This window comes from Castanea sativa, chromosome 4 (genome assembly GCF_040712315.1).
Source record: "Castanea sativa cultivar Marrone di Chiusa Pesio chromosome 4, ASM4071231v1".
Lineage (NCBI taxonomy): Eukaryota > Viridiplantae > Streptophyta > Magnoliopsida > Fagales > Fagaceae > Castanea > Castanea sativa.
Genome location: NC_134016.1, coordinates 5,512,180 through 5,540,034, shown reverse-complemented (window position 1 = coordinate 5,540,034; position 27,855 = coordinate 5,512,180). Strand labels below are relative to the sequence as shown.

The 27,855-nt window shown below is 40.6% G+C and overlaps 3 protein-coding genes across 3 annotated transcripts; 1 reads left to right on the top strand and 2 right to left on the bottom strand.

Annotated features, from left to right (window-relative positions):
* Positions 1–5,513: 5,513 nt before the first annotated feature.
* On the bottom strand, positions 5,514–8,509 carry LOC142632355 (uncharacterized). The gene is made up of 3 exons (XM_075806784.1): positions 8,046–8,509; positions 6,842–7,157; positions 5,514–6,005 (listed from the first exon to the last, which is right to left on the bottom strand). Exons 1-3 carry the CDS (start codon positions 8,507–8,509, stop codon positions 5,514–5,516), a joined length of 1,272 nt encoding a protein of 423 aa, XP_075662899.1.
* A 420-nt stretch (positions 8,510–8,929) lies between these two features.
* LOC142632354 (uncharacterized) lies at positions 8,930–9,476 on the bottom strand. The gene is made up of 2 exons (XM_075806783.1): positions 9,174–9,476; positions 8,930–9,082 (listed from the first exon to the last, which is right to left on the bottom strand). The coding sequence occupies exons 1-2, from the start codon at positions 9,474–9,476 to the stop codon at positions 8,930–8,932; spliced, it is 456 nt and encodes a 151-aa protein (XP_075662898.1).
* Positions 9,477–24,789: 15,313 nt separating this feature from the next.
* On the top strand, positions 24,790–25,636 carry LOC142632353 (uncharacterized). Its single transcript, XM_075806782.1, has 2 exons — positions 24,790–25,212; positions 25,265–25,636. Exons 1-2 carry the CDS (start codon positions 24,790–24,792, stop codon positions 25,634–25,636), a joined length of 795 nt encoding a protein of 264 aa, XP_075662897.1.
* Positions 25,637–27,855: the final 2,219 nt, after the last annotated feature.

The following is a 27,855-nucleotide window of genomic DNA, read 5'->3' as shown; positions in this document are numbered from 1 at the left end:
AACTTTCCAATGCAAATCCATTTCCTAAAACCCAGGAAATGAAGTGGGACGCTGATCCATTTCTATCAGTGACCAGAAAAACTGAACAGAACAACTGCGATCCATTTCCCATGATCAAAGAAACAGAGTGGACTTCTCAAGTTGTGACTGATACTTTACAAGCCAATCGAAGTGTTGAAGGCAGAGAAGGAGATGGAGGTGGAGGTGGAGGTGGAGACAGGAACTTGAGACCGATTGTGAAATTTCCTGGACCAACAAAGACGTCCATAGCAGTCATCGCTCAAACCACTACTTCTATCATTGCATACCGTTTCAGTAGCATATCTTCCTTAACTAAGGATCTACTAGTTTTTGTTGTGCTTTGTAACTTGGTGGGTTACATTTGTTGCATGATAGCTATCTTGCTAAGCCATAGGAAGCCATATGTTGCAGAAATTTTTGGGAGGATGGGATCTTTTGCTGCTGGCTTAGCGTTTGTACTAATGATAGCTCTGTTCCTCCCCAAAGACCTTGTTTGGATTGTTGGTCTTGCTAGTGTTGTTTTATTGCTTGCCTTTGTATTGACTCTGAAATCATGAGTGAACACTCATCAGACTCTTTTTATTGAGGAAGTATACCTTGTTACAGGTGTATGGTTCCTCTCTCTCACAAGTTGGTGGGACCCACAGTTGGTGGGACCCACAACTGTGAGAGGAGAGAAACATACACCCATAACAGGGTGTATTTTCTCCTTTTTATTGCCTTTTGTTTTGTTCCTCGAGGGTACTTGTATCAATATTCTGTTTTTTTATTGCCTTTTATTTTATTCTTGGAGTGTAATTGTCTCGATATTCTATGCTTTGATTTTGATGTCATGAGAATCTTTAGACCTTATTGGACATTTTGTTTTGAAGTTGTCCAATCTTATTTTCTTTTCTTTGAATGAATGAGATTATATTTATGTGTACCCAAAAAGATGATTGTTGGACTTAACCCCTATTTGGGCTCACAATCTATTTGTATCGTGAACTTTGGGTTTCCTACTATAGGGGTTCTGTGCTCGGCCACTCAAGTACATTCGTCTCCTCCACTCTTCCCCGAACCTTTCAGAATTACTTCATCTTTCTCTCTCCCTCTGTCTCTTTAAATAATCTCCTTATTTTTCCCAGTGTTCACCCTCAAAATGCCCAACCTCCATTTCCTCATTCTCATCTCATATTTATAGCTTAAGACTAATGGAGGAGTTATGATTATTTTTGTGCTGAGTGGAGAGGGGGTCCAATGTTATTACCTTTAAGTGGGTGTTTAGTTGGGAGTGGGAGGCAGTAAGAGTGGCATTGAAAATGGTTCTCACGTTATAAGATTTGCCCGGCAGCAGTACTCCCCAGGCGATACCGAGCATCTTGAGACTTACCCTCCCAGGAAGTTGAACTTCGCGACTAGGCAAGGTCTCACATTCGCCGTACACGTCGTAATGGCTTCATTGCGGTTTTTGGACCTTTGGATGGGTGACAAAACTTGCCTGGACCAAGTTTGTAGGCCCAACAGAGCGTGTATTCGCACATGGTGTTCCCTAGTCTTGTGGACCAACGAGCTTAGGGTCTTGTACATGTGGCATATCGTGATGGGTTTCATGGGTTGTTGGGCTCAAGGAAAATTAACCTCTTGTATAATAGTCCCCCCTTGATTGGTGCCTGGCTTTTGGGCATGAGTCAAGGACTAAGAATCAAGTGCTATCTGGGAAGCCCAACGGGCAGTTATAAGAAGGTTTAAAAGACTCATTAATGCGCCCCTAAAAAGGCGTGTGGCATCTGACTGTTTGCTCAACCGTCATCATTACCTGATGATTCGTGAACCGAGGCAGCACGCACATGGCAGTTGAGATGGGGATTCGTAGGGTTTCCCGCTTCCCATTAAATGTCACTTATCCCCATATTTGTCTCTTATAAGTAGTTCCCCTTAAGTCCCTGCTTCACTTTTACTTCCTTCATTCTCCAAACCACCTCTCTGCCGAACATACCGTTATCGTGCTCTCATCTTCCAGTTAAGAACACTATTCCTTCCTAGACTTCCAAAGTATGTTTTCTCTACCTTTCCTTTCATTTCCTCTTCTTTTTTCAATATTCTTTCAATCTTAGTTTAGGAATGGGTTATTCTCACCTCCTATCTTCAGAGGCGTCCTTGGCTAGCTTTAGGGCTGCCTACAATGTTCCTGGAGACGTCGATATCGCCTACTGTCACAAGGGTGATATCAAACTCCACAAGTGCACCAGCGTAAACACTATCTTTTTCCCTTTGATGGCCATTCTTGAGGGCGGGGTTAGGTTCCCCGTCGACCCCCTTATTGTAGGTACCTTTAGATTTTACGGTCTATGTCCCGACCAACTCCCGCCAAATTTTTACCGAGTGGTGAGTTGTGTGAGTAAGTTAAACCACATATTCGGTTTGCAATTAAACGACCACGATATTAACTTCATGTATAGTCTATGCGAAAATATTAGGTCCGGTTATTACTTAAAGACCAGAGATATGCAGGTACGGCTGATATCATGCCTTCCCGATTCAAATGAAAACTCGGCAGGGGAATTTGTCTGGGTGAGCGGCAATTGGTTTGCCGACGAGCTCCCTTGCCCATTCTTGCTGCGCAATGTTGGTCGATACTAAGAGCCTTCATTTGCATTAAATTTACATCTTTTAGTTGTTTACATACTAAACTAATTGGTCTTTTTTGTTGATTTTTTGTAGACTTAAAAGGGTTTCTACCAGATCTCCGTGTTGTAAATGTTTGAGATCTTAATTTTGAACTTAGATCAGAAATTTTTTTTCATACAAATGGATAGCTCCGAGCATACCATTTGATTCTCGGCGTCGTACTTGTATACTCGACCTGGCAATCATTTGGCCAGACTTTGCTTGTAGATAGCCCACTCCTCTCGTACATAGACGTACGGCACTCAGAATTCCTCCCGCCCTCATTCATCTTTGGTGAAGCTCAGGATCTTGGTCCCCGGTACACTACCACCGACAATGTTGTGCCGATAAGGGACGAGTCAGCAAAGCGCATGTCCCAAAGTCGCAAGAGACACGTAGCCATTGAGCAGCCTAAAGCCCTTGCCCTAGTAGCCGAAAAAGAAGCAGTCGAGCCAATTAGTACTTCGGGCGCCAAAGCCGACCAAGTAGAGAAGGTGGTGAAGTAGAGAGTGATGACCCTTGCTCGATTTTTGCCTGGCGCCAGCCCCGCGGCTCAACCTCAACTCCCCCGAGGAAAGGGTCAAACTCCTCTTGCTGGTGAAAGCAAGAAAAGGAAGCGCACCACCAAGAAAACCACTCTCGTCCCAGGTGACACTCCATCGAAGACCTCGCCTCGCGCAACAGGTGGGCCCAAGATCCAGGAGCCGATTGGTGTTTTTCAACCGGTGGTCCATGTCAAGACCAATATGGCGTCCTCTTCCCAGCCTGACGTGGGTTGGTAGCTCATCTTTAGATTGGGCGACAAGCTTTTGTCAGCGACCGCTAGTGTACGGACGTGGGCACAAGGCGAAGGGGGTGGGTTACCTAGAGCCTAGCGTAGGGCCTCAATCTGCCCGAGGATGCTTACTTCCTCTCGAAGGGTAACGATGAGTCACTAGCTAAGCGGCTATAATGGCACACCATTGCGGTAATTTTCTATCTCATCTTCTTTCACGTGTTTCAATATGTAGGAATCTTTCTTGTCTTATCATTCTATCATTGTCATGTCATCAGGCCGCGCAGTTGACTTGCATAAATGATGAGAGATTAAAAGAGGCTGTTAAAGTCATTGATTGGGAGAAGGCGTTGAAATACGTTGCTGAGGTCACGGCCAAGGAGAAGGGCGAGGCTGCTGAGGTTTCTGAGAGAAAAGCACGAAATGCCGAGAAAGCCCGATTGGCAGCAGAGAACAAGTTGCCAGACATAGTGGCTAAGCTGGGGGACACTGAGCTCAAATTGGCGACGGCAGATAGTCGAAATTTGGCTCAAGCTGACCAGATTGCTAACTTGAAAACAACTCTTGAAGTCTGCGAGGATAAGTGGTATAACACAGGCTTCACGGAGGCTGAAAACTTAATGGCGCCTATCGTCCATCAAGGCTGGCATCATGGGTTTGGGGAGGGGTTGTTGGCCGCTCTTCAAGCAATGGGGGTGGCTAAAGATTCTCTATCGTGGAATCCTGAGCAAATCCCCTATCGAGCCCCTCCTCCCTTCGTTCAGAGTCAAGCTGGTGCTGCGAATGAGGAAGATACCCCAAGCATGAAGGAGCTAGTACAGGTGATTGACTCCCATGTGGAAATGGTTGATCTGGAGGTCACTAGCAACATTTGCACCGAAGCCAAAAATGTCCAAGCTCAGACTCCCCCAATAGCCCAGACAGCCGAGGGTGCATCCGGGCAACCCACTACCCAGTTTGCCTAGGTCACCCGGTTGTGGCGACAAGACAATTTGTTTAATCTTTGAATAACTTTTGTTGGTTTCCTCAAGATGGAAGTTGGATGTTTTTCTCCTTCCCCCCCCCCTCCAATTTCTTTTAAACATATCCATGCCAGTAAGTAATCACAAAGTTTACACATGATTATGGTTAATTTGCTCATCATACCTTACTTTCTCACTCATGGTGGCTAGGAACCTGTATTGGGGTTTGTCCCGTTTTAATTCATATCTTCCACCCGCTCGGTAATAAAGATCGTACTAGGAGCATTTTTCTGTCCTTAAGATATTTTAGCTTAAGGTTTCCACCTGCTCGGTGATGAAGATTGAACTGAGGATAGGTTTCTGTCCTTAGGATATTTTAGTTTAAGATCTCCATCTGCTCGGTGATGAAGATCGAACCGAGGATAGATTTTTGTCCTTAGGATATTTTAGTTTAAGGTTTCCACCTGCTCAATGATGAAGATCGAACCGAGGATAGGTTTCTGTCATTGGAATGTTTTAGCTTAAGGTTTCCACCTACTCAGTGATGAAGATTGAACCGATGATAGGTTTCTGTTCTTAGGATATTTTAGTTTAAAGTTTCCACCCACTCGGTGATGAAGATCGAACTGAGGACAGGTTTCTGTCCTCAGGATATTTTAGTTTAAGGTTTCCACCTACTCAATGATGAAGATTGAACCGAGGACAGGTTTTTCTCCTTGGGATATTTTAGTTTAGGGTTTCTTCCTGCTCGGTGATGAAGATCAAACTGAGGATAGGTTTCTGTCATTGGAATATTTTACCTTTCTCTGCACGTATATTATTTGGGGCAAATGAGTTAAAAATAACAGAACCATAAGTACGAATACACCTACATGGATAAACATCGCTTTTGTATTAATTAACAATATGCACATATAATACTACACTCAATAGGTAACCCCACGTACTGATATCTAGTGATAAAATTTCTTCCGATTGTGGGCATTCCATGGCCGGGGGAGTGGTCTCTCAACCAGATCCTCCAAATAATATGCCCCTGCACCTGCGATGGCGATAATTCTGTATGGCCCCTCTCAAGTTGGTGCCAACTTCCCTGCGTTGATGTCTCATGTTTTCCCTACTACCTTCTGAAGTGTCAGGTTTCCTACGGTAAACTCCCTTCTCCTCACGCTTTTATTGTACCTTCGGGGGAGCTTCTGTTGATATTCTGCCAATTGAATGGTCGCCGCTTCACGGTGCTCTTCCAACAATTTTAGCTTTTGAAATATCAGTTCTTCATTCTCGGCAGGAGTGAATCCTGTAACCCGGGCACTACATAGGTTTACCTCAGCTGGTATGACAGCCTCTGCTTCAAAAGTTAGAGAAAATGGAGTCTCTCTCGTGGATCTCCTCAGTGTCGTCCGGTACGCCCACTTACCCTTGGCACCCTCTAACCTTTTCTTCAATCCGTTAACAATGGCCTTATTGGTGGCTTCAGCTTGGCCATTACTCTGCGGGTATACCAGTGTAGAATACTGGTTCCTAATGCCAAGATTATTACAAAATTCGCGGAAGGCTTTGCTGTCGAATCGTAGACCATTGTCTGACACAAAGGGACTCTGGTATTCCAAATCTCATTATAATGTTTCTCCATACAAACTTCTTGACATCTACATCCCGAATGATTGCTAGTGCCTTCGCTTTTGCCTACTTCATGAAGTAGTCCACTACCACCAACACAAATCTTCGGTTACCCGTTTCCCGAGGAAATGGTCCAACTATGTTCGACCCCTCACTAGACAAAAGGCCACGGGCTACTAACAGGATTCAGGTTCCCGGCAGGTTGGTGGATTGTTGGGGCGTGCCTCTGACATTGCTCGCACCTCTGTGCATATTCGATGGAATCTTTCCACATTTGTGGCCACCAAAACTCCTGAGTCATTGCTCGGTGAGCCAATGAACGTCCACCAAAGTGACTTTCGCACACACTTTCATGCAACTTGGCCAGGAGTTCTTCAATCTTACTAGGGTGCAGACACTGTAGGTATGGCCCTTTAAATGACCTTCGATATAGCTTCCAATTGGCAGATAACCAGCGCCGAGCGACGGTCTGTCACACTCTGGCCGCCTCCTTTTCGTCCTCCGGTACTTGGTCCTCAGCTAAAAAGTTGACAATAGGATCCATCCAGCACTTCCCGACAGCGGTAACTTGTGAAACTTATATCCTTCCCATAATACTCGGTTCAGCCACCAACTCCACCCTGATTAATCGAGGCACCTTATTGGCTAGTGATGATGCTAACGTAGCTAAGGAGTTGGCGTGTTAGTTCTACCCTCTGGCCACTTATTCCACCCTCACACTTGAAAAGCAGCCCATGGTCTACTTCACTAACCGTAAATACTCAACCATTTAGGGATCTTTGGCCTGGAAACCCCCCTGTACTTGGTTGACTACCAGTCGAGAATTCGAGTAAACCTCCACCTCCTTAGCTCCCAAGTCCGAGACCACTCTTAATCTGACCAGAAGGGCCTCATACTTGGCTTCATTATTAGAGGCTTTAAAGCCTAATTTGAATGAATATTCCAGCTTTATTCCTTCCGGGGTGATAACTACGATTCCAGCTCCACCCCCTACCGCGTTGGACGCGCCGTCCACAAATACCTTCCACGAGATGACTTCTACATGGCAGGCCATCTCCAATCTTTTCGGTGAGAACTCGGCGATGAAATCGACGAGAACCTGACCCTTCACCAAACTTCTTGGCCTGTATCTAATGTCAAAAGAGCCTAATCAAGTCCCCCACTTAGCTATCCTCCCCATAAAGTCAGATCTCCTCAACCATGATTGTAGAGGGTACTTGATCAGGACATAGATGGTGTGAGCTTGAAAGTAATGGGGCAATTTTCGGGTGGAGTGTACGAGTACTAGCACCAACTTTTCTAGCGGCAAATACCTCGTCTTAGCGTCGACAAATGCTTTGCTTATATAGTATATTGGTAGCTGTACACCTTTATCCCTCAACAACATTGCGCTCGTGGCATGCTTGGATACTAAGAGGTACATGTTTAAATCTTCTACCGACTTCGGGGCTATCAACATTGGTGCTCGCCTAAGATATTCTTTCAAGTCTTGGAAGGCTTTGTCACATTCTTCGTTCCACTGGAACCTTTTCCACTTCTTCAAAGGCTGATAAAATGGTCGGTACCGATCAGCAAACTTAGAAATAATCTAGTTAAGGGCATTTAACATGCCGGTCAATTTCTGGACCTCTTTCGGACTGCTCGGCGGTTTTAGATGTTTCATGGCTTTAATTTAATCGAGGTTAACTTTGATTCCCCGTTTAGTGATAAAATAGCTTAGGAACTTGCCGGCCCCTACTCTGAAGGCGCACTTATTGGCATTGAGGCGCAGCTGGTGTCATCGGAGTATTTCAAACACTTCTTTAAGGTTGTCAATATGTTGCCCCTCTTGCTTGCTTTTTATCACTATGTCATCAATGTATACCTCGACCGTACGCCCGATCATATCCCTAAACATCCTCATCATCATTTGTTGATAAATGGCTCCCGCATTCTTCAATCTGAACCCTCCACTTGCAAGGGAAATCTAGTGACAACTTTGAAAAGTGTCCAAAAAGCTCATCCTTGGATGCCTATACATGGCATCTACCAGTTGATGAATCTTCAGCATCGGGAATGGATCCTTCAGACATGCTTGGTTTAAGTCAGTAAAGTCAACAAAAACCCTCCACTTGTCATTCTTCTTCTTTACTACCACAGTGATTGCAAGCCATTCTGGAAAGAATGCCTCCTTTATGGCCCCGGCTTCTTTCAACTTCCCAACCTTTTGTCTGAGGGCTTCGACGTGCTCTTTAGCTGATCTTCTTGGCCTCTGCTTCTTAGAAGGGTGCAGAGGGTCCATGTTAAGTTTGTGGACTATAAACTTAGGGTCAACCCTGGGCACCTTGTATAGACTCCAAGCAAATACGTCTATGTTCTGTACAAGAAAAAACAACAACTCCACCTTCTCTCCGTCCTTCAAACTTGCCCCTATCAGAAAACTTCTTTTGTAATTCGGCATAATCTTTACTTTCACCAAGTCCTCGGCACAGCTAGCCCCCATTTCCTTTTGGGGTTCTTGTAGTTGCTATAAAGGGTTTTCCTCAGTTGACTCCTTTTGCCCAGTTCCTCGGCTAGCCGCGGCCATTAAGCACTATCTAGCTACTTGTTGATTGCCCCTTATCACAGCTATTCCCTTCTCGGTATGGAACTTGACCTTCACATGCAAAGTGAACGGCACGGCTTCCATGACATGAATCTACGGCCTTCTGAGGATCGTAGTGTATGGGGAGAAAGAAGCAACCACTATGAACGTTACGATCACCTCCTTACCCTCCATACTTACAGGGAATGAAATCTATCCTTCTGGAATTATCATATGGCCGTCAAACCCTATCAAAGGCGTATCATACTTGGACAGGTCTTCCTTCTTCAAACCAAGCCCCTTGTATAGGTCTGGATACATTACATCTGCACCGCTCCCCTAATCTATCATTACCCTCTTTACTATGAAACCGTTTATGCGGGCTGTAACCACCCAAACATCTTCGTGTGGCTGAATGGTGCCTTTCATATCATCGTCATCAAAAGCAATAGGCTGCTGAGTGTACCTCAACTTCTTCCCAGCGGGGCTCTCCTGTGCAAATTTTGGCCACTACCACAGCCAATACCCTCCTTCTCCTAGACACCTAAGCGCCTTTTGGAGCTGCATGGATGACTTATATTACCCCCAAAGAGGGTGGGAGAGGATTTTCGTGCAACCGAGCTGCCTGCCCGGCTTCTTGATCTCTTGGCTCCACTATAAACTCTTTCAGACACCCCGCTTTCACCAACTGCTCTAAATGATCTTTTAACACCATGCATTGCTCAGTGGTATGCCCCTTGTCTTTATGGTAAGTACAATACAAGTTTTGATTTCTCCGGGATGGGTCTCCCACTATCTTGTTTTGCCACTTAAAATATGGCTCATTCTTGATTTGATCCACAATTCTGTGTCCCAGTTCCCTGAAGGCTACATTCACCTCTCCCATTTGCGGCCCTAGTTCTTGAATTCTTAAATCCTGTCGGGGTCTTGATTGAAAGCCGATATGCCAAGGATGATTTATGACCAGGGCCTTGCCCTTACTCTGTAACCGATCATCTTCCAACCATTTATACTCCTTGATGCATCTCATCAACTACCTCATGTCCTCGGGAGGCCTCCTTGTCAACGATTCCCACAATCCAGAATCCTCAAGCAACCCCATTCAAAAAGTACTCGCCATGATTTTTTCAATACCCCTGCCAATCTCTTTGTACAGTTCCTAGTACCGGTTAGCATAATTGCAGAGGGTCTCCCTAGCCCCCATTTTCCTTAACAACAATGTGTCCATGGGCTGCGGGACTCGGTTGCAGGTAATGAATCGTACGCCAAACTCCTAGATCAATTTGGAAAAACTATGGATCGAGTCTTTCCTTAAACCATTGAACCATCTCAAAGTGGTGGGGCCGAGGCTCGAGGGAAACACTTTACACATTAGCGCATCATTTTGAGCGTGCAAAGACATCATTTGAATGTAGTGGCATACATGTTCCACCAGGTCTGTCTTTCCATCACAAGAGTTGAACAACGGTCATGTGAATCTACTCGGCATTGGTGCGCTTTCAATATCTCTTGAGAATGGTGATTGGGCAGCTCGACGTAACGCCTAGCTCATCGGGTCCATGGCCAAATTTCGAGGTTGCCCCCCATCCGAGGAAGCCGAATCACAGTCTACATATTCTCGTGAGCGATCGCAGTGCCGATGAGACTCGGATTGATGGGACCCTGCTACACGGTGGTCCCCGACACTAGCCGACCTTTCCCTTCGTTCCTTATGGTCCTTTCCCCGATGCCTACCCCTCGATTCCAACTCCAAATCCCTCACCAATCTCCGTAGGCGCTCGAGCTCCTAATCCCTTCTGTCAAAATGGTTGCGCCCCAAGGCTTCGGACGTTGTCCGGAGCATTTCAAATGACCCCTTTCCAAGCCCGGACTGCTCTTCTTCCTTATGCTGCCTATCCTCAGCGAACTAGCTGTAAACCTATTGAAAGAGCTCTGGTATGTCAAACTAGAACATGGCTTGCATGAATGAGAAGATCTTGGGAGAGTTACGGATTTTATATAATCACATCACATGGATAGGACATTTCATGTGTCTTTCCTCAGCAAAAAATAAATAAAAGCCATCTGTCTAGTATGAAAGCATTGACTTGGAATTGATTCACTAACTCTAAGGGTCCGTTTGAATACAGCTGAAAACTGAAAACACTGTAACAAAATAATTTTTAAATATATGAATAGTGCCGCGGAACCCATTTTTAATGAAAAAGTTGCTGAAAAGTGAAGTTTGTGTGTCTCGTGAACAGTGCACGGGACTCACGGGTGTGATGAAAAGGGGCTGAAAAGTCAAATATATACAGTTATTGTTTATGAACAGTAGCATGAACGGTGAAATTTGTCCCCCTGATGCGTGCAGTAGTGAAAAAAAAAAAAAAACGTGAAAACGCAAAACAAAGCAAAATTAATCCGTATCCAAACCAACGCTAATTCTATAATAAAGGAGATTGTATAGCAATGACATCCACTGCAATTTCGTCAAAAAGAAATGACTTTGAATTGACTCAATAACTATAACGAGGGAAATTGTATGGCAATGCAAATGCAATTCATTGCAATGTCGTCGAAAAGAAACTTGCAAGAAATTATATTGATGTGATGTCATTCCGCGTGTTGAAAAGACTAACAAGTCAATAGAATTGGAAAATAATATTCGTAAGTTTTTTTTTTTTCACATATAATCTCTATCGTCCTTATTCATATTCTTTCAATTCTGAGTTGAATTTTTTAGAATTGGATGTAATTGCGCTGGTGGGACGTGGTGCTTGCGAAGAAATTTCACTTTGTCACTTTAATTCTTGACTTCATAAATAATGGCCCTAGCTAAAACCTTAAACTAGTAACAAACCAGAACTAATTTGCACATCCTCATCAATCAATTAATTTGGATTATTGTATCCATCATGACTACAGAAAGTAATGCTTTGGAGCCATCAAACTCGGAACTAGAACTTTCCAATGCAAATCCATTTCCTAAAACCCAAGAAATGAAGTGGGACGCTGATCCATTTCTATCAGTGACCAGAAAAACTGAACAGTACAACTGCGATCCATTTCCGATGATCAAAGAAATAGAGTGGGCTTCTCAAGTTGTGACTGATACTTTACAAGCCAATCGAAGTGTTGAAGGCAGAGAAGGAGGTGGAGGTGGAGGTGGAGACAGGAACTTGAGACCGATTGTGAAATTTCCTGGACCAACGAAGACGTCCATAGCAGTCATCGCTCAAACCACTACTTCTATCATTGCATACCGTTTCAGTAGCATATCTTCCTTAACTAAGGATCTACTAGTTTTTGTTGTGCTTTGTAACTTGGTGGGTTACATTTGTTGCATGATAGCTATCTTGCTAAGCCATAGGAAGCCATATGTCGCAGAAATTTTTGGGAGGATGGGATCTTTTGCTGCTGGCTTAGCGTTTGTAATAATGATAGCTCTGTTCCTCCCCAAAGACCTTGTTTGGATTGTTGGTCTTGCTAGTGTTGTTTTATTGCTTGCCTTTGTATTGACTACGAAATCATGAGTGAACACTCATTAGGCTGTTTTCATTGAAGAAGTATACCCTATTACGGGTGTATGGTTAATCCTTCTCACAAGCTAGTGAGACCCACAGCTGTGAGAGGAGAGAAACATACACCCATAACAGGGTGTATTTTTTCCTTTTTATTACCTTCTGTTTTGTTCCTCGAGGGTACTCGTATCAATATTCTGTATTTTTATTGCCTTTTGTTTTGTTCTTGGAGGGTAATTGTCTCGATATTCTATGCCTTGATTTTGATGTCATGAGAATCTTTAGACCTTATTGGATTTAAATTCAAGCTACCCCAAAATCCAGGCCTCTTGTGGGCCTCTGTTTTGAATTCAAAATGGTCCAACACCTTCAGTCATCCCATAGAGAGAGAGCTTGAGAGATTTCCATTTGTTCTTGGAGATTTTTGTAGAGAGAGCTCGGAAAATATGAGTTGGGTCAGATTGTGGGCTGAAAGTTTATATGAGCTTGAGTTCTAACGTTGTGTTTGGTTACCAAGAAAGTTCAAGAAAATCCTAGATCAAAACCCGTCAATCAGCGGTTAGCAAAACCCAACAATATGAAACCTCCAAACCCTGACCTACATCGATCAGCAACCTCCATTTGAGAGAGAGATCCACAGAAAAAGTAAAATTTAATGAAACTGAGAGAGAGAGAGTTTGGGGAAGATGTGACAATGTGATTTTCTGTTTGATTGCCAAATTTTTTAAAATAAAATATAAGATATCTGCTACAAAATTAATCTTATCTGAATTTTTTTTTTTTTTTAGAATAATTATGTTTTGGTTAATTCAAGTTCTTCAAACAAAATAATAAAAAGAAAGGAAAATTTTATTTTAATTCTTTAATTTTAATTTTAAAAAATCATAAGTTTAGAATTTTGATTTAATTGTTTTCCAATGTGGCTTTTTTTTTAATATTTAAAATGCTAACATGGTATTATTTAAATGCAAAATAACAAATTTTATTATTATTTTAATGGCCACGTAGGTGTTTGAGTGCCAAAAAGTATACTCCGTTAGCCTCGTAGGATATTTCCATTAGGGAACTGACGGTAGGAACCAAAACGGATGGCGTTTTTCAAAATAGGGACTAAATGTGGTAAAATATAAAGTAGGGACCAATATGAGAATAGAGTCAAAATGTAAGGATGAAAAATGCATTTCTGCCTTTAATTATAATTTTAACACTCTCCCTCACGTGTGAAGCTAGACCCCCCGTTATAAGTGGAGTCTAACAAGTAGAGTTGTTAGGAAATTGTGGATTTAATCATTTAATTAAAATTTCAACACTCTCCCTCACGTGTGAGGCTAGACTCAAGACCTTTTGCTTTTATATCATAACAAATTACCAATTGCCCTAAAACCTTAAATTGTTAAGAAATAGTGTTTAATTATTTATAATTCTAATTGAAACAGGAGAATTGGACCAAGTCCTAAATAAATAAATAAATAAAATGCAACAACTCTAGTTCAATTCCCAAGCAACAAAGAACAAGAAATGAGTCACATACCGAGCCAATGTTCTAACTATAACTTCCTCTAATTGACACTAAAGACACTATGTTTACCACAGGGTATCTCTGACACTAGTCATAGATAGATACAAATCGACAAGAAGATAAACATTTTGCTTTCTGAATGGAAGGAAACTAAACATGTTAACTCTAAATGAAAATCTCGAATCCACAAGGGATTCTTTAAGTCCACAAGGTGATAAGGTTTCAGAATCCACCAAAGAGAAGCAATTGACAAAAGTCTAAATATTTATTAATCTGAAAATGAAATTTCCTTGAAGACTACAATGCATTTAAAGAGTAAAAAGAAAACTTATGGCAACTAAAAAAACGGTCAGAAAACCCTAATTTATATTAATCACATAATTTGGTGGCAAAATAGTAATTTTTACCAAAACAAAATGAGATAATTACAAAAATTGAAACTAACATCCCAAACACAGACGTGATTCTGAATTTTAAACTAAAAGTTATTATTAAGAAAAATAGATATTACTAAAAATGAAAAAATCACTATTTACAAGGCCTTAACAAAGGAATTTGCCAAAATTAATTAGGGTGAACCTTGGGGGCATAGTCACATGTTCTAATCAAATGACCATTTCCTTTCAACAGTTCAAATTTCATGCAATTTTGATATTGTCACTGTAAAGTTGTGATTTTCAATTCTTGTATGTTGGCATTAATTCCATATCAAATTTGATTGTAATTTATTCAATCATTTACCTATATTCTTGTAGGATTAAATGTAATGAGCATAATGTTCAATTTGGCAAAGAACTATGAAGAACAGGGGATTTCGTGAGTTGCTTATGACTCGCTCGCGACTGCTACAACTTGTGAAAAGCCACGTAAGAAGCACATATTGGAAGTTCAAACGACTTAAGTGTTAGAGGCATCTCGTGACAAGCTTGCGACTTGGCCAACTCACGAAAGCCATTGACAGCTAGAATTTTGTGTGTTTCCTTTCTTTCTTTACCCACCCTATAAAAACCCACATTATCTACAAAATTGTAAGAAATGTTTCAAATAGAAAACCCTAAAAATTCATTGGAGAGTTAGAGATTCCAAACCAACAATCATCTACACATTTCTCTAAGTTTTCTTCACTCTCTTCCCTCTTAATTTCCATATCCTATGAGAGGAACTTAGCCCAAACACAATCCACACTCATTTAGAGTGTAGAGAGCTGATTTTGAGCATTTAGGAAGCATTGGGGTCATGCCAATCTTTGTCAATTATGTTTATCCATGCACTAGTTAGCAGCCCCAGTTGATTGCGCATTAATTTCTCTTATTCCGCATTGTTTAAAGTAAATTAAAAGCAATTTAGCCGTAATTTTAAAATTGGGAATCTAAAGTCATTCTAGTATTCATACTAGTGACCTTTCAGTCGCCTTGATGCTTGTGCCATGATTTCCAACACTCTCTCAACTACAAGAAGGCATATGTTGTATGTTCTACAACTCTTAAAGACTGAAATTCTCTATTTCTTTCTAAAATCTTTCACTAAACAGTAAATATGAAAATGCAAGTTGAGTTTGGCATTGGCTGAAAAAGCCAGATTTTTTTTACTATTTTGCTTATTTTTGCTACTAATCATGGGTTTCATTACATTTTTTAGAACTATTCATGGATTCTACTGTACTATTGGCTAACTTTTAGCTTTATCTACACTACTTTCGACAAAAAGTTTTCAGTGTCAACTAAATATATTAAAACTGTGTGTCCATTTGGGATCAATTTATTTTGCTAAAATTAAAAAAAATTTGCTGAAACTACAGTAGATTCCAACACTCTCTCAACTATAAGAAGGCATATGTTGTATGTTCTACAACTATTAGAAACTAAAATTCTCCATTTCTTTCTTAAATCTTTCACCAAATAGTAAATATGAATATGCAGGTTGCGTTTGAGATTGGCTAAAAAAGCCAACTTCTTTTCTTGTTTAGCTTATCTTTGCTACTATTTAGTTTGTTTTTGCTAAAATTTATGGGTTCCATTGCATTTTTTAGAACTATTTATGAATTCCACTGTACTATTTACTAATTGTTAGCTTTATCCATACTATTTTCAGCAAAAAGTTTTCATTTTCAGCTAAATAAGTTAAAATTGTGTGTCCGTTTAGGGATCTGCAAAAACACTTTTTTATTGAAAGTAATGTAGATAAAAATAAAATTTAGCTGAAATAGTATAGTAGGACCCATAAATAGTACTAAAAAATATAGTGAGACCCATGAATAGTAGAAAAATAAGCTGAATCGTAAAATAAATTGGCAAAAATCATTTTTGCAATGTGGGTTTGGGATTGCTTAAAATGTTAGTTTTTTTACTATTTAACTTATTTTTGGTACTATTCATGAGCCTCATTGCACTTTTTGGTACTATGCATGGCCCTATGTACTTTTCAACTACCTTTCAGTGGCGGCGCCACATTGAGATCAGGGTGTTCTTGGGAATACCTTGACTTGAAAAAAAGAATTATATATAATAACTTAAATTTTTTATTTGTTTACCCTTAAAAAAAAATAATAGAAACACTCTCAAAATTTTTATGCCAAACAAATTTTGAACTAAAATCTTTTTTTTAAAAAAATGTAATAGAGAATTTGAAAAAAAAAAAATTGTAACAGAGCAAGCCAAAAATTTAAAAAAAAAAAAAAAAAAAAAAAAAGCCCAACATCAATCCTAAACAAATACCCAACAGGCCCAACCCAAACATATTCTCCAAAAAAAATAATAAAAATAAAACCAACCAAAACCCAATACAAAATATCCGTCCGCCTTAATCATCAAATGGTAAAGCTAAAGCAAAACCTAAAATCAGAAGTCGTCCGACAATAGTCACGGCTTCAATCCTTGTCTTCTGCAGCCTCCAGTCGACGACCAGTGATCAATGTCTCTCACTGTTCTTGTTTCTTTGCTGAGAACTCTCGTCTCATTCTGTCATTTGCTTGTTGAAGACCTGAAGCCCATCTATCCATTTGGTAAAATTAGTTTCCACTTTCTAGCTTAGGAAATTACGCCTGCCACTTTGTGTACCACACTTTATCAAGACCACAAAAATTTAGATTTTCACCAGTATTTGTTATATTTAATTATTAGTTTTGTTGATATTTGTGTACCATGGCAGCTTTTGACTTCATCAACTCACCTTTTTAATATTTTAGCAATATTTTATGTTAGATTTAAATTTGATTCCAGTGGTTTATTATTTGTTTACTTCAACAGTAATTTTTATAAATCAACCATGTTTCTTGCAAAATAATTATTGGTTGATATTGTAATCAAATTATTGCACATTTTATATAAAGTGTACAATATTGAATATATTTACATTTAAAAAATATATATTGTACACATTCATTTAGTTTATAATGTAAATGTTATGTAAATATTACAATGTAAATTAATAATTTCTTGTTGATAATTAGTAGATCACATATGATATTGTTATATGTTTTATTTATTATGTTTGCTTAGGATTTCTTATTTTTTATTTACCTTATGAAAGTTGTTATATAAAAAAATACATTTGAAAGATAGAATTCTATATTTACTTGGACTATTTTAGTCTTTTTTTTTTCATTTTTTTACTAATTTAATATATTTATTTATATTTTAAATAATTATAAAATTAATTATGACGTTATCACGGTTCGACCTTGGTCCGACCTCAAAAACCTTAAACCTCTCTATTTTATGGTTCATTGAACGGTCCGGATTTCAAAACCATGGTGGTGTGGGTCAAGGGTGGGATATTTGAATTGGGGAAGTAAAGGCATGCAAAGGCAGAGGTGTGTGTAAACATGAGGTGTGTGCTAGTGTGTGCTAATGCACAGTGGTGTGTGTGCTAGATTGCTAGTAGTTAGTAAAAAAAAATTAATGAAGCAACTAAACACCAATAATTAATAATTTAATTAACTAATACATTATAAAAGACAAACAAATTAAATTATCTTAAGCTAAACAACAATTAATAATTTAATAATTAATGAAACAACAATACAACAAATTATAATTTATAAAAGACAAACAAATTAATGAAACAACTAAACAACAATAATTAATAATTTTATTAATATTTCAAATGAACTTATAGTTTATTGTACAAGTATCTTTGTTCATTTAATTTCTTTTCATTTTTTGTTCTTTTTGAGGTTTTTTGGTGTACCAGATGCAAATTTGTTTTGATTTTAAAAACATTTTTTTTAAGCACAAACCTCATGCCGGCCAAATCTTGAATTTCGGCCAATATTTACCAAAACGTCTAGAAATAGACCGAAATGACTCAAATTTTTTTCAAAGTGGAATAGGAACACCCTGAACAAAATTCCTGGAGCTGCCACTGCTACCTTTTAACTTTATTTACAGTACTTTCAACAAAAAATTTTCAGTTTCAATTAAATAAACTGTTCTCAACCAGACAAACAATCTCTTCTCGAATAAAAGTGAAACATTACAGAACACTTTACAAAACCTACTTTAAAATATCTACTACAAAGTACAAACTATGCAGCTTATAATTTGCCATGAAATCCGGAAACTCTAACTAACTATTAACAGCAATTAACAGGAAATTAAATCCAGCTTTGTCAAGTAATAGACCCACATGTTTATCATGTGCTAGAAGACTTAATGCATTAGTAGGAAATGTCGTCGTTCTCAATAACAAACTCAACAATGCCATTTCATGCTGAATTTGGTTTGTCTTCATTTAATGAAACGGCCCTGTTTCATGCTTCGTTTGTTATCATAAAACGAAGTCGTTCTTCTGAAGGTCTTTTCTCTTCTGTCTAAACGACACGTTATCATGTCGTTGCTTGTCTTCTTTAACTTTAACAACAACAAATACCATTGGCTCAGAAGTTAGAATTAATGCACTAACCACTGGCGACTTTACTAATTGTATGTGAGGGTGGTCTAGGACCACCCTCACTTGTCCAAAAAAAAATTTATATATGTAAAAAAAAATTATAATTTTTTTAAAATTAATATGTTCTGGGATTACCTTGACTTGAAAATATTGTAAATATATAATTTAAAAAAATATATTATTTACTAAATTAACCTATTTTGACCACTCTAATAAAAACTTGAGACTCATAAGAATTTGAGTTCAATAAATATAAGAGTAATGCTACGTTGACAACATTTTCACAATAAATTTTATATGGTAAGCTGTTACTAATTCTAATTTGGGTTCAATATTGACATGTTTTATCCACCAATAGTAGGCTAACAACTAGTTGCATAAAATTTGTTATGAACTTTTTGTGGTTACTTTATTATTCTCATATCAACATTTTCAATTTGCACTTTAGCTTTTATTAGTCTCTTTTTTTTTTTTTCTTATTCTCTTTGTTAATACAAAAAATTGTAATAGTTCATGTTTGCATGTTTTTTCTGTGACGTTGATATATTTAAATTGTCTTTTTATTAAATTTTGTATAATTTAAATTTCTTAGTGACCACCCTAAAAATAATTCCTAGAGCTGCCACTAACACTGACTACAAATCCATCAAAAAATATAATAAGAAACATGTAGCAGGCGGTTTGTTTTCATTGCTCTATACTTACAGAGTTCCTTAAAAGGAAAACTTAGAACATTATGGAGTGTTTGGTACAAGCACTTAAAAACTGAAAACATGTGTTTGAAAACATGTGTGAAAATACGTGTGGGTGAAAAAAAATGCGTGAAAATACATGTAATGTTGTTTGAAAATTAAAAACATGCATTTGAGTAGGTATATCAAACGAGGCCTTAATAGTTTGGCGTGAACACTGAAGTCTAATGCTTGAAAACGGACAATAAAATTACATAGGAGGAATACAAATAATATTTTTATATATATATATTCTTGTTGATGTACATGATGTAATTTACCAAACATATGAGACAGAAATTTTTAACATAAATTAATTGTCACTTAAACATATAGGAGAACAATGCATATTCTGATTCTGCAGTTATACACATCTCAGTTTCCTGATGACCCCCAACCATGTCTCCCAAGCCCATGACAGTGCTGAGAGTGAAGGTCAAGCCAAAGACAAAGTTATTGGAGGCAGAAATGAAAGCAGAGGCCGATACGACTTGGAAGGGGGAAGAGGAGAAAAGCAACCCTATACAGTGGGTAGTGTTCTCAAGATTGACAGAGATGTCCATAACAGTTTTTGTGCAAACAATAGCTACTTCTCTTGCACTTCAATTTAGTGGGGATCGGAGTTTTATCATGATTTCTGTTGTGCTTTGCAACTTAGCAGACTATATTTGTTGCATGTCTGCTATTGGCCTACGTTCTAGGAGGCCTCGGATTGCTCACATCTTAGAAAGAATAGGGTCACTCGCTGCTGCATTCGGGTTCATACTAATGATAGCTATGTTTCTCCCCGACTATTTTTTACTGATCGTCTGATGTATAGAACTCAGGTCAAATAATCGTCGGTAGCCTGTATGGTTAGCCAATCTTCTATGGTGTGTTGAGTTCTTATCAAAAAACAGGGAAGAAAAACTTTCTCTAAATTGTATTAATGAATTAATGAACTGTACATGACTTATATACTATCAGAGTCTGAAGAAAAAGGAAAACAGAATAACTGCCAAGAGCTAACTAACTAACCAACTATACACGTGTGAATTTATAAATCAACTAACATTCTCACATGTCTCAACTAACATCTACAACTGATAAATATAGACTAAACTACATACAGCTTTAACATCTTAAGCTACTTATCATTTTACACTTGCTTCTCTTTTATTTCTTCAGCTCTGCAGTTTTGCCTTGGTTCTGATTCTGTCAAGCCTTTATCTCTGTCTTGCTCATCATGCTTTACATTCTGATACTACCCCTCAAGGGAAACTGCAAAATGAATATTAATCATCCCCATTTTGCAAATCAAGTTGGGAAATTGATTGAAATTGAGTGCCTTGGTCAGCATATCAACCAATTGACAATGTGTTCTAACATGAATCAATTTGATAACTCTTTCAAGCACCTTGTCCCTCACTACATGGCAATCTATCTCTATATGCTTGGTTCTTTCATGAAACACTGGATTTGTTCCAATGTGCAGTGCAGCCTGACTATCACAAAACAATAAAACCTCTCTATTGTGTTGCACTCCAATATCCCTTAGAAAATACAACATCCAAATTATTTCACATGTAACCACAGCCATGCCCCGATCTTCTGCCTCTGCTGAAGACCTTGAGACAGTGCACTGCTTCTTTGATTTCCATGAAACCAATGAATCACCAATGAATACACTATAGCCAGTCACTGATCTTCTTGTATCAGGACATGCAGCCCAGTCAGAATCTGCAAATCCCTTCACATGCAATTCTGATTTTGAAGAAAACAAGATACCTTTCTCTGGCTCACTCTTCAAATATTGCAATACTCTGTATACAACATCTAAGTGAGCCTTTCTAAGCTTAGCCATGTATTGACTTAACCTATGAACTGCATAGGTAATATCTGGCCTGGTAATTGTCAGATACAACAATTTGCCAATCATCCTTCTATAAAGACTAGGATCCTTGAGTTCTTCTCCTTCATACTTACTCAACTTGAGGTTTTGCTCCATTGGTGTTTTTGATGGCTTGCACCCTAGATATCCTGCATCATGTAGCAGCTAAAGAACATACTTCCTTTGGCATAAGGATATTCCTTGGTCTGATCTAGCAACTTCAAGGCCAAGGCAATATTTCAAGTCTCCTAAATCCTTCAGTTTGAACTTCTGATCTAGTAGCAACTTGAATCTTGCCAACTGCTACTAGATCAGAAGGCCAAGCAGCTTGAATCCTTGGTCTGATCTAGCAACTTCAAGGCCAAGCAGCTACCCACGTCACTGACGAGGATACCAGACTCATTCAATGCCGCCAGCAATACCTCAGGCGGTTACAACACCAGCTACGTAGACCGTTGGGGGCGTATTAAAGATCCATTACTCAGCTCGGAACGTTACCGAGCAAGCTGTTAATATCACAATGGCTAGAATCCAGAAGAACATATATAAAGCCTTCACATCTCCAACACGAGGTACATTTACAGATACTCACAATAGATGCTAAGTTATTCTGACCTGTTTTCATATAAGAATTCCTAGGTACTGACTTTGGCATCGGAGGCGTTGTGGCAGGCACCACGTCGGTGACCATCCTAGAAAGCTCTTATCTTCACTGTGATGCAGGAGAGCACCCGGCTCTATCTGAACGAACTCTATACGACTGACGAACTCTTGCTTCATCAGTTTGGCACCGTCTGTGGAAAGTCGACATTTCCGTACTACATTTCGAAAACGTAGTTTCCACCAGTTTCGTTATTCAGATGGAATCTAACCAGGACTCAGCGGCTTTAACTCAGCAAGTCCAAGCTCTTGCGACCACTGTTGAAGAACTCACCAGGTAGGATTAGGAGATGAGACAAAGGCTTCAGCAAGAGGAGGATCGATCCAAAGCTGTCCACAAGGATGAGGGAGAAAGCCACGGAAGAAGAGATCGATGAAGGACCATTACTCCAAATGAACAACATTCTGATCTTCTTCAAGAAATGAGGAAGAAGATGGATGAGTTGAGAAATGCCATTAAGGAGAAGACGGATTGGAGCTTGGATAGAATGGTCAGGGCAACGAATTCTCCTTTTACTGTGGCAGTCTTGGAACGACCGGTGCCGGCGAAGTTCTGGCTGCCTCAGCTTGAGCCTTTTGATGGGCTTAAAGACCCCCAAGATCATCTTAATACCTTCAAAATGACATTGGGCCTCCAACAGCCCCCTGATGAAATAATGTGTCGTTCCTTCCCCACCACGCTTAAAGGAGCTGCCAGGGAGTGGTTTACCAGATTGCCCACCTCGTCCATTGATAGCTTCGAATAGTTAAGCAGCACCTTTCTGCACCATTTCGTTGGAGGACAACGTCCAAAACGACCAGCGAACTACCTACTCACTACTAAGCAGGGGAAGAGAGAGACCCTGTGATTGTACGTGAAACGTTTCACTCAAGAAACCCTAGAAGTGGACGACGTTGACGACAAGGTACAACTGACGACTTTCAAAGCGGGGCTGAAGTCTAGAGAGTTTGTGGTCTTGTTGGCAAAGAATCCACCCAAGACGATGTCAAAAATGCTTCTAAAAGTGCATAAGGACATGAACGCAGAAGATGCATTAGTGGCCATAGTTGATGAAGGAAAATCAGCAAAAGAGGGAAGGAAGGAGGACGACCACAGGGGCCAAAAGAGAGAACGCCCAGGCCGTCGGAGTAGTGACATAGATAAACGAAAGGATGAAAAAGCTCCACGAACGGTAAAATTCACCCCTCTAATTATGCCTGTTGACAAAATTTTGACATAGATTCAGGATCAACATTACCTTCAATGGCCGAGACCTTTACATTCGTCCCCTAACATGTGTGACAAGAACAAATATTGCTGATTCCACAAGGATCATGGCCATTACACGGAGGATTGTCGAGACCTGAAAGGACAGATAGAGGAGTTGATACAGAAAGGAAAACTATAGAAGTATGTGAAGAAGGGAGAGTCCAGCAGGTTCAGAGATGGCAACAAGAGCCAGCGCGAATCCTCGTCCAAGAATGAGATTCATCCATCCCAACCACCCTAGGATGTGATCGGGGAGATAAGTACGATCGCAGGAGGGCCATTCGCAGGGGGATCATACAAGTCCCTCAAGAAAGCATGCTAGAGACAAGTAAATAGCGTCCATATGGAACCCCCATTCAAGCAGAGACGGACAAACCAGGACATGTTTTTCAATGAAGAGGATGCTCGGGGAGTAAGGCAGCCACATAATGACCCCCTGGTTATAATGCTCACAATCGAAGGGTTCAATACCAAGAGGATCCTTGTAGACAACGGTAGCTCCGCAGACATCATGTATTTACCAGCCTTCCAGCAGTTGAAACTAGATCCTGGGAGATTGCGCCTATTTAACTCCCCCCTCATTAGCTTCAGTGGGGATAGGGTATACCCCAAGGGCATAGTGACGCTAAAAGTCACAGTAGAGACCTACCCAAAGCAGCTGACCCGTCAATTGGACTTCCTGGTGGTAGATTGCCCCTTCTCATATAATGTAATCATTGGGAGACCCACGCTCAACAGGTGGAAGGCGGCTACATCCACCTACTGCCTATAGGTGAAATTCCCAACTGAGGACGGTGTCGGTGAGGTGAAAGGGGATTAGGTCTTGGCTAGGGAATGCTACTAGGCTATACTGGCTACAAAGGAAAGCCACACGTTGACAATTGAGGAGGTAAAAGAAGACAAAGTAGAAGCTTTGGAAGCAGTGGAACTCATCGAGGGAGAGACTCCCAAGATGATGAGGATAGGAGCAACCTTAAGCCCCGAGATGAGGATGAAACTCATTCAATTCCTCAAGGAAAATCTGGATGTCTTTTCATGGAGTCACAAGGATATGCCTAGCATATCACCCCAGGTCATCCAGCATGAGTTGAACGTGGATATTGGGAGAAAGCCCATCCAACAAAGACGACGAGTCTTTGCCCCCGAACGACGCCAAGCGATCACTGACGAAGTTAACAAGTTGTTGTAAGCAGGCTTCATTCGGGAGGTTTATTATCCCGAATGGCTGGCCAACGTCGTGCTGGTGAAAAAAGCGAATGGGAAATGGAGAATGTGTGTGGATTTCACGAACCTAAACAAGGCTTGCCCAAAGGACAGTTTCCCTCTGCCTAGGATAAACCAACTGGTAGATTCTACGGCCAGGCATAAGCTACTAACGTTCATGGATGCTTTTTCAAGATACAACCAGATAAAGATGGCTGAGAAAGATCAAGAAAAAATCGCTTTCATCACAAGCCAAGGGCTCTACTACTATAGGGTGATGCCCTTTGGACTGAAGAACGCAGGGGTAACGTACCAAAGACTAGTAAACAAGATGTTCAGCAAGCAGATTAGTAGAAATATGGAGGTGTATGTGGACAATATGCTCGTCAAGAGAAAAAAGGAATTGACGCACCTGGACGATTTGGAAGAGACGTTTGACACCCTTAGAAAATATCAGATGAAGCTGAATCCTAGTAAGTGTGTTTTCGGGGTAGCCTCAGGCAAATTCTTGGGATTCATGGAGTCCTAGAGAGGGATAGAAGCAAATCCGGAGAAGGTACAAGAAATACTCAACATGACATCGCCGAAGACCGTCAAAGAAGTCCAAAAGCTCACAGGGAGGATTGTTGCACTCAATAGGTTCGTCTCCAAAGCAACGGACAAATGCTTACCCTTTTTCAAGACATTGAAGCAAGCTTTCGCTTGGACTGATGAATGTGAAGCAGCGTTTCAAGAGCTCAAATGTTACCTGAGCAATCCGCCCCTCCTGAGTCCATCAAAGGAAGGAGAAAACCTTTGTCTATACCTGGCGGCATTAGCCATGGCCATCAGCGCAACCCTGATTCGAGAGGAGGATAAGAAGCAGCTTCCAGTTTACTACATCAGTCAAGCCCTCCAGGGAGCAGAAGCCAAGTATCCCAGGATTGAGAAGATTGCATTCGCTTTAATAGTGGCTTCACGGAAGCTGCGACCATACTTTAAAGCACATCCCATCTTGGTAATGACAGACCAACCAATCAGGAAATCCATGAACAAACTTGAGGTAGCAGGGAGAATGGTCCAGTGGGCAATCGAACTCAGCCAGGGAGAATGGTAGCAAGGAGAATGGTCATGAGTCCATCGAGTACCATCCCAGATCAGCCATCAAGGCGCAAGCTCTAGCAGATTTCATTACCAAGTTCACCTTTCCAGAAGATGACGACCACGGTGATGAGGCAGGACAGTGGACAATCCAAACTGATGGCTCATCAGTCCAAAAAAGGGGGGGAGTAGGGGTCATCATATTCACCCTCGGCGGAGAAAAGCTCAAGTATGGAGTTCAACTGAAATTTCTAGCCACCAATAACGAAGCAGAGTACAAAGAAATATTAACGGGACTGAGACTTGGGAAGGCACTTGGGGCAAAAAACCTGCTCATTTAGAGCGACTTGAAGTTAGTAATAGGACAGATCAAAGAGGAGTATGAAGCAAAGGAGAAAAGAATGCAGAAATACCTTAAGATGACAAAACATCTGGCCCGGGAGTTTGAAAAATTGGAGTTCGTGCAGATCCTAAGAGGCCAAAATATGGCAGCGGACGAGATTGCGAAAATGGCCTCCTCAGAGGAAGAACCAACAAGCACGGAGCTAAGCATGGAGATCCAAAAACACCCCAGCATCGAAGAAATCCCGACGTTTGCAATCTAGGGCATAAACAGCTGGATGACACCGATCTTGTCCTTCCTCCAAGACAGACACCTCCCACAGGATGCCAAGGAGGCCAGGAAGATCAAGGAGAGAGCGACCAGGTTCACGATCCTAAATGACAGCCTATACAAAAGGGGCTATTCCCTGCCTTACTTGAAGTGTGTCGATGAAGATGAAGCCAGATACATCCTGGAGGAAATCCACAAAGGTATTTGTGGAGATCACGCTGGCCCTAGGTCCCTGGTAAGCAAAGTCATTCGAACAGGTTATTTTTGGCCAACTATACAAGTTGATGCGGTAGAACTCGTCAAGAATTGCGACAAGTGTCAGAGATTCAGGAATGTCCAACGACTTCCAACAGAGAGATTGACAACAATATCATCCCCGTGGCCATTTGCGCAGTGGGGAATCGACATCGTCGGACCATTACCCCCAGGTAAAGGTCAGGTAAGATTCCTACTTGTTGCAATTGATTACTTTACAAAATGGGTTGAAGCAGAAGCGATGGCAACCATCACCGAAGCATAAATCCGAAGCTTTGTGTGGAAAAATATAATCTGCAGGTTCAGGATCCCACAGACGATCATATCAGATAATGGGCGATAGTTTGATAGCTAAGGCTTTAGAGACTTCTGCTTTGGCCTCGGCATTAGGAACCAGTTCTCGTCCCCAGGGCATCCACAGGCGAACGAAAAAATGAAAGTGACGAATCGAACATTGCTCCAGATAATTAAAGCCAAGCTGGATGACATGAAGGGTGCCTGGCCAGAAGAATTGCCCAATGTCTTATGGGCCTGCAGAACCACGACGAGAACCCCGATGGGTGAAACCCCATTCAGGCTTACATACGGTACTGAAGTAGTAATCCCAGTCAAAGTAGGAGTGGCTAGCATTAGACGAGAAGCATTCCACGAAGGAAATAATGACAACCAATTGCGAGTAAACCTGGACTGCCTAGATAAAGTAAGAGACAAAGTTTCTAACAGGATGATGAAATACCAGCAGAAAATGACCAAATACTACAACAGGAGGGTGAGACTCAGACGACTAGACAAAGGCGACCTCGTCTTACGCAAGGTCACTACAACGCCTAGAGACTCTTCCCAAGGAAAACTCGATCCCACATGGGAAGGACCATACTGGGTTATCCATTATTCCAGGCAAGGCAGCTATCACCTAGAGACCTTGGACGGGCAAAGGCTCCCTCAACCATGGAACATTAAGCACTTGAAGAAGTACCACCAAAGGATGTAACAAATTAATGTATCCGCTCTTGAAATTAATAAAAGCATTGTTCATCTAATATATTCGTGCTAACAGGCCAGGTCGCAAGTGTAAGTTACAAGAATAAAAAATGGCTAAGTAATAAGATTTCGCCTAGACGGATATACATTACTGACGAAGCCAAATCACAAAAAGCCTAAGTGATAAGATTCCACCTAGACGGATGTACATCACTAACGAGGCCAAAAGATTATCTCAAAAAAGCTTAAGTGATAAGATTCCACCTAGACGGATGTGCATCACTAACGAGGGCAAAAGATTATCTCAAAAAAGCTTAAGTAATAAGATTCCGCCTAGACGGATGTACATTACTGACGAGACCAAGAGATTATCTCAAGAAAGCCTAAGTAATAAGATTCCGCCTAGATGGATGTACATTACTGACAAATCCAAGAGATTAACAAGATCCTTGAAAAGGGGCAAGCCATGACCAAAAAAAAAAACCACGGAGAAAACCCCCGGAAAAGCGCGAACAAGTGCAACATATAACAGGGATAATACAACCACATAAAGGCAAGTAAGTATGCAGTTATAAAAACCAAAATGGTAAGTAATTACTTTTTCATCCAAAAGTTCTGAAACATCGGACCCAAAACTAGTGTTCTCAAGATAAAAATAAAATTGTCCTGAAATTTGAGCCCAAAATACAAGGGGCACCCAAAAAAAAAAGA

Excerpts from the sequence above, each read along its gene's own strand:
- LOC142632355 (XM_075806784.1), bottom strand. The coding sequence starts at position 8,509 with ATGGGGGCTAGCTGTGCCGAGGACTTGGTGAAAGTAAAGATTATGCCG. Across the intron at positions 7,158-8,045 it reads CATCAACTGGTAGATGCCAT|ATACAGGCCAAGAAGTTTGG; the intron begins GTATAGGCATCC and ends TTTTGACATTAG. Across the intron at positions 6,006-6,841 it reads TTTACTCGAATTCTCGACTG|AGTCCCTTTGTGTCAGACAA; the intron begins GTAGTCAACCAA and ends TTGGAATACCAG.
- LOC142632354 (XM_075806783.1), bottom strand. The coding sequence starts at position 9,476 with ATGGGAGAGGTGAATGTAGCCTTCAGGGAACTGGGACACAGAATTGTG. Across the intron at positions 9,083-9,173 it reads CTCTCCCACCCTCTTTGGGG|GAGAGCCCCGCTGGGAAGAA; the intron begins GTAATATAAGTC and ends AAATTTGCACAG.
- LOC142632353 (XM_075806782.1), top strand. The coding sequence starts at position 24,790 with ATGACATCGCCGAAGACCGTCAAAGAAGTCCAAAAGCTCACAGGGAGG. Across the intron at positions 25,213-25,264 it reads TTAAAGCACATCCCATCTTG|GGAGAATGGTCCAGTGGGCA; the intron begins GTAATGACAGAC and ends TTGAGGTAGCAG.